This window comes from Acyrthosiphon pisum, chromosome A2 (genome assembly GCF_005508785.2).
Source record: "Acyrthosiphon pisum isolate AL4f chromosome A2, pea_aphid_22Mar2018_4r6ur, whole genome shotgun sequence".
NCBI lineage: Eukaryota > Metazoa > Arthropoda > Insecta > Hemiptera > Aphididae > Acyrthosiphon > Acyrthosiphon pisum.
Window position 1 is genome coordinate 71,968,211 of NC_042495.1, and position 7,435 is coordinate 71,975,645.

At 27.5% G+C, this 7,435-nt stretch overlaps 1 protein-coding gene across 1 annotated transcript; it reads left to right on the forward strand.

The window, feature by feature from the left end:
* Window positions 1-567: 567 nt before the first annotated feature.
* On the forward strand, window positions 568-6,640 carry LOC100160684 (inositol polyphosphate 5-phosphatase E). The gene is made up of 8 exons (XM_001951444.5): window positions 568-1,516; window positions 1,587-1,704; window positions 1,761-1,983; window positions 2,050-2,268; window positions 2,327-2,491; window positions 4,502-4,669; window positions 5,599-5,722; window positions 5,788-6,640. Exons 1-8 carry the CDS (start codon window positions 882-884, stop codon window positions 5,900-5,902), a joined length of 1,767 nt encoding a protein of 588 aa, XP_001951479.2. The 5' UTR covers window positions 568-881; the 3' UTR covers window positions 5,903-6,640.
* Window positions 6,641-7,435: the final 795 nt, after the last annotated feature.

Sequence of the window (7,435 nt, forward strand, 5' to 3'; positions counted from 1 at the left end):
GATGAATGAATCGAATTTTGTTTTTGATTAGCTATGTCCTGTAGTACTATGAAAGAAAATGCAAATGCTACAAAATCCTAGCCCTACTAATATTTATATTTATTTATATTTAATATTTATATAGTTACTCCAGTCAACTAACTGGAGTCCAATATAGTTTGTGATGCAATTGAGTGCGCATATCGTTTATTATTTACTTATACATCTTTTCGTGTTTAAACGAGAATTATTATAATGATTATGGCGTAAAATCACAAGAATTTCAAAGTAATCAAAATTCAAAATATCAAATTAAGTATGACAGAGGCCTTGTAGATGTCTCGTGTTCACTTTTTATGAAAAATGAATTTTTAAGTTGTTTTTTACAAACCAGCCTCAAAAAAGCAGTTAGTTTACAAATAAATCCAAATAAAACAGTTACACAGAGTGGCCTTTTGCGTCATAAATCAGAAAATGAAAATAGTTTTTTTATATGGCTACACTGGTGGCACTTTAGCTCTTATCATGGTTTTTGGAGAGTGTCCATTCTGATTTCATCTATTCTGTGGTACAACAGGAAAGTTTATCAGTTTATCAGGAAAAAAATAAAACGACAAGTTGACAACCGTCCTACGTTCATCAATAATTTTACTGAACTAAACCAAACTTTTAATTATGCACGACCAACCATTTAGATTAGATATTATAATAAGTACAAAACTCATATGACTATATGAGTATTAACTATTAAGTACCTTTTTAAACGTAGCAGAATTTTAGTCATACTGTAAGCGATTTCATCACAATGTTTTCCTAGTCATTATTTATAAGTATTTTTTTTTTCAATACGGCTGAAAACTGATCTCAACTCTTCTGTTATGACCAATCTGTGAGTTATAAAAATGAATAAAAAAAATATTTCACCCAAAAAAAAATCGAGCTTGCTAAGTATACTACATTTAAGGAAAAAAAAAACAACAACGCCCGAAATTGATACATCAAAACAAACGTTTTATCAATTAGATGGCCCATATCGTAATGTTTCTAATCCACTCAATAGAAGCACAAATGTCTCTTTATGTTGCGCCATTACCGAGACAACAAAGACGCCGTCTGATATCCAAAATGGAGAAAACTCAAATGAACCTGATGTGTGTTCATGTACAGTGGAACCCAATACTTCTCATAAACGGTCTTTGAGTCTGGGCTTACATTCATCTACCAACGGTGTGAATCCAGAATATAAAGATACTGAAACAAATGAACCATCAACTCCTTCGGAAAAATGTGACAGGTTACGGAAAATGTTTAGCAATGTACAACATGTGTCTGCTGATAGTATCATTATTCCAAAAACCCCCAGTATAAATACAGCAGATTCAAAGCCAATTCGTCCATCATCCACAACTACTTTAACAGCATCTGAATATATAAAAAAAACTGAAACTAAAAATAACTCAATGGATAGTTTAGCCAGACAGGCTTTATTTGCAGTACAAGTATTACATCTTATTCCTACGTCTGATGTTAAAGAACGGTACAACATATTAATTTATTTATTTTAACATACTTATATACTTCAATGTATTTATTTTATTTTTCTACAGAAACTATTTACATGGACGTATAGCAGGAAATTCTTTACTAGGAGCTATGGAATTGGAGCGAGTTTTACATAATCGTGAAGTTCGTATATATGTTGGAACCTGGAACATGAATGGCCAAGTAAATAAAATAATTAATAAAGTTAATGTTTTTATGTAATTACATTAATTTTATAGGCGCCTCCACCTGAACTTAATGAACTACTACTACCAGACACTGTTCCTCATTTGCCAGATATTCTTGCTATAGGTACCCAAGAAAGTTATCCTGATAAATTTGAATGGGAAGTAAATATTCAAGAAACTATTGGTCCATCACACATTCTTTTTCATTCTGCTTCATTAGGCACATTACATTTAGCCATTTATATTCGAAGAGATTTAATTTGGTTTTGCTCTGGTAAGAATTTTTAATTATTCTAATGTTCTAAAGAGGTTTAAGAATATTAAGTATAATTATTTTTAGTTCCCGAAGAATCAAGTTTTAGCACTCGACCGGGAACAGCATTTCGAACAAAAGGCGCTGTTGCAATATCGTTTTCTCTATTTGGGTCGTCAATATTATTTATAACATCGCATCTTACTGCACATGTAGAAAAAGTTAAAGAACGTTTACAAGATGTGCGTAGAATTATTAAATCTTTGGAACTTCCAAAACTTTTGCCTGTTAAACATAAAACAAAAGGTACATGATTTTTTTAAGCTTAATTCATATTAATACAACAATTTTTTCTTCGTTTTAGATGTTACTAATAATTTTGATTATGTATTTTGGTGCGGAGATCTAAACTTCAGATTAGCCCATTCACGACCCGAAGTCATGAAATGGGTTACACAGCATAGGTTTCCTTTGGTTTCACCTATGCATCAAACACTTTCAGATCAACTGAATGACTGTATTTCAAATGGTAAGTCCAGTTATGTTTATTGAATTAATAATTGTATTTAATTATATAAATAATTAATATTAAACTAGTTTTAATTTATATTATAAAGTATAAATTGTTGATGTAATATTCATAGCTAATCCTATAGAGATATTTTAAGTATCAATCAATTTATAACTATTAATTATAGTTTTTTCCCAAATCAAGACTAAAGAAAAAAAAGCAAATTATAAGTTAATATTATTTAAATACGTAATAAGCCACCCTCTTATGAGTTCGGCATCGAAAGATTAGCAGTCAACATTTAACATGTTTTAAACTACGTTTTTGGTATATGTGAAATGGTGTCTTAGCTTGGACCGGTGCAAATATTATAAAAGATATGGTCAATATGATTTTTATATGGGATTTTAGACCAGTTCATTTTAAAAACTATTTTATTTCTTTGGTTTATTTTAAGTGATTTCTGAGGTATATATTTTATAGCTAGTTCAAATATTGGCCATCAGTTAGTTTAGGTACTTTTTATTATTATATTTTCAGTAGTCTAGTGTAGGCCTCTCTAATTTACCTCTGGGTTGTGAACTAGTTAAATCAATAAAACAAATTTATACTAATATACAATGTTAAGAGTTATTTGAACATGATGCTCAACAGAGGGTTATTAATTATTATACTACCTAGGTGATAAAAAAGAGGCTTACCTATTCTAAAAAACCATGATAACGTTATTTTGTTATTAAATACAAAAATAAATATTTATTCGCATTTAGTAATTTATTTAACATATATCATATTCTTATTGCTAATGATTGTATTAACCCGCCATGAGTCGCATCACGGTCTTTAAGACCGTGAGTTTATTATTTTACTAATAAATCATTGTGAGTAATTTACTTTATTTCATGCATTTTGTTACCTTTAATGTACACGTTGACCTATTTTTTAAAACTATTTAGAACAGTCTATTATTGTTCATCGAATTTATAGCTATTTTTAAAGTCCGTAACCGGTCAAAAAGACCGTGTGCGACTGAACTCAGTATCAATTTTGTTACATATTATTTTCGTCGACATACAATTTTAAATGGAAAAACCAACAAAAGCAATTTATCTAGACACTTACCTCTTATCTCTTCGAACGTTGCAATATTAAAAAAAAAAATATTAAACCGTATCGTATTCAAACATATTCATTCTATCAAATTATTTTTCATTTATTTTCATTTTAATCTTAAGTATAATAGTTCCATGAATACCAATTTTTATTGTAAAATATAATAAATAAATAAAGTATATTTTTTGTAAATCATTAATAAATGCATTTGTATGTAAAATGTTAAAAAAAATATGAGATAAAAGTGAACGGTCAAAAAGACCTTGTGCGACCACATGTGTTACATACAATGATGCGACTCATGGAGGGTTAAAAATGTATTAAAACTAGAAATAAAGTAACCATTCAAAATATTACAAATGCCACATGAGTACAAATACAATGTCAAGATAAATAAATATAAAAACAATTTATATTGAAAATTCCAAACCAATAATACCCATCTTCTCAATAATTATTAATGTAGAACATAGAAAAAACAAGTTCAAGAAGATATTATAATAAATTATAAAAAAGTAATTATAGAGCTATAAGTTATCACTATCATAAAAATATATGAATTATAGATCAGGGGTGGCCACAACGAGGCTCACGAGCCGCATGTAGCCCAGTCTTGTGCGGCTTTTAAGTTACCTATTTCTATAAATAAATAAATTTTCCTCCATTTGTTCTAAAATAAAAAAATATGTCTTAACAATGAGCCTCGTTTCGAATTAGCTTCATACACTTGTGGTTCCCAAAATTAAAATTAGTGGCCAGCTCTGTTATAGATGTTAACCTTTGAAATTACTCTTTATATCGTTTACACATCTTCATGAACTTTTATAATATTTCCCTTGTATGAGAGCGTAATCTTTGATATAACATCTTTAACTAAAAAGAACTAATATTGAGTTAAATCTCTATTAATTATAGGTTTAGTATTTCGTGGATTTCAAGAAGGTCCATTAACATTTGCACCAACATATAAGTATGATCCAGGAACTGAAATGTTTGATACAACTGCTAAACAAAGAACACCTTCATATACAGATAGAATTCTTTTCAAATGTGGAAAACAACAGGTTCTACCAAGTCCCACAGGTAAATATTATGAAATTGGTACAGCCCAGTGACAGTGGCTAATACCAGTGATACTCAACACAGATGCACTATTGTGCTAAAGCCCTGAGTTTTTTTTTATTTAATTAATATATAAATGAAAATAAATATCTAATTAAATTTTAAGTACACTTAGAGTAACCTGGGGTATAATGGAGCATGGGGAAAAATGAACTATTGTGTATAAGTAATTTAATAATTGCTATCTGGTCAAACATTTTTGTAATTATGATTATGTTATCATAGCCAAATGCGATAAAATATTTTATACAGCAGTTGATGATTTGGCGGCAATATGAGGCAAAGTATTAATTGTATTCATCTGATATAATATTTGAGTAGTATAGAATTAGTAATGTGTACTATATAACGACACGTTAGGGGTTGCTTTTATGTACCGGGTGATTCTTTTATCAAACAACACTCATTATTTCAAAAAGTGTAAGTTTTGCATAAAATGCATTTTTTCATCTAACTTGCAAAGCAAATATATTGCATAAGCTTACTATTTTAAAAAAAACTGCTTTAATGAGCCCCTAAATTAATTTATAAATCATGGTCATTCTCCCTGGGTAGTTTAAAAATCTTTAAAGGACATTGGTTCATAAACTGTGTCTAGACAATTTTTGGTAGGTAACAAGGTTTTTCATCAAGTAACTAAAATCAAAGTTGTGATTCAAAACTTTAAAGACCTAAAGTCTAAACTAAGACCAGTTTTATCCTTCCATTTTGTATATTCTTATTTGAAACAAAATTGATCACATTTTTATGAAAATTACAGTTACAATTCCATTCCATTATTTAATTTATTAGTATTAACTACAATAATTAATTTTTAAATAATTTGCCTATTTTTCTAAATCAGTTATCGTTTATTTTTTATTGTATCATAAGAAAATGCATTTTTGCAGGATCCTCTTGTACTTCATCTAGTATTGAGTGTTTAACTTACTGTTCAGTTCCAACAGTATGTACATCTGACCATAAACCAGTTTGGGGTCTTTACAAGTGTTCAATTCGGCCTGGTATTGATACGTAAGAATTCAAATATATTTAAAAATCTAATTTGTGTATGATTAATATATATAAATATATTTCAGTATGCCTTTAGCCGCTGGACAGTTTAATCGTGATGTTTACTTGGAAGCAATCAAAAGACGAGCCGCAAGTATGGACAAACGTGTTGGAACCTCCGCTGTTTGTAATATACAATAACAAAAATCTGATAAGCCTAAAAATAGGCAAAAAGTGATAAAATCTTCTTAAAAGGGTACTATATATTTAGTTTGTAGAATAATATCTAAAGGGGGATCAAATAATTAATCATTTGTATTAATCAAAAATGATTAACTATTAAGAAGTCAAATGACATATAAATCACGCACTAAAAGACTGCATGTAAAAGGTAAAACTATCAGCTATATTAAATTTGCTTGACTGTCTGTGGTGCTTTGATTTTAATATTGTTTTGTATTTATTTTTTTTGAATTTTATAGATATTTAACCCTACTAAAGTAATTTTGTCTAGTCAAAATAAAATGTAAATGTGCAATTTTTAATACCTCTTACCACTTATTATAATCCTTGTCCTACTGTTAATTTAATTTTTACCTATTTACTTTACTACACCTAGTTTTAAATCTTTATCTAATTTTTGTTTAACCACAATTCAAACTGTTGAAATTAATGTTTTTTATTTTTAATTTATATTATCATTATTATTATTATACCAGTACAGTCAATTCAGTATTCTTAAATTATTCTGATATTACCAAGAAAAATATGATAATAAATCTATTGAAGATATAAAAATAACCACTAAAAAATATTAATTATTCTATACTTTTTTTAATGACAGTTAATTGTATTGTTTTATATATTACTAGTTTATGTTATATTACTAGTATATGTTATATTAACCATATTTATTAAAGTATAGATTAACTATAACTACACAGATATTTTCATTATTATTTTTATCTACTTAAAATGGTAGACAAAATTTTAATTACTGTGATATTTTATAGCTCCAGTGTTATACAAGTTTGTATAAATAATTATAATTTTAATTATTTTGTTTATTAGTTTTAGTTATTAAATATTATTGATGTGATTATAATATTATATTGACAGGTATGGATTTCAGACTTTTATAATGAATGTTTTAATATTTTAAGTACTTTACTATTTCTCATTCATTTTTATACCTTTTTTTTGTACCTAATATTATTTAATTTTGTTTTTTTGCTATTTTGCAATCCTCAATAACTAAGCCTGTTTATTATAATTTACCAATCAAACATACTCTAAAGACAATACCTATAGCAAGTTTTAATCTAAATGCTATACATTATTTAATTATAGTTTATTATTTTTTAAATCCTGATTGATATTCGTGCTATGTGTATTTTAAATAAATCATGATGAATAATATAAAAATAATATTTATTTTTCTTAATTGTTTTATTCTAGGAGTAAGTTACAGTCTGACAATACTACAAGATGGTTTTTGCTGACAATGATTAAAGATATATTATATATCTTTAGTTGTGTTACTGACTTACTTATTATTATTTAAATATAATCATTTACTATTTCAAACATGGCTGTCCAACAACATAACACAGTAACTAACGTTCTTATCAAAATCGACTTTTTTGTATCCTCATTGACATCTAGTCACGCTGAATTTAACCATATTTTTTTTCTTTGGATTTTTCATTGACTTACAGCAAGGTGTATTGATAA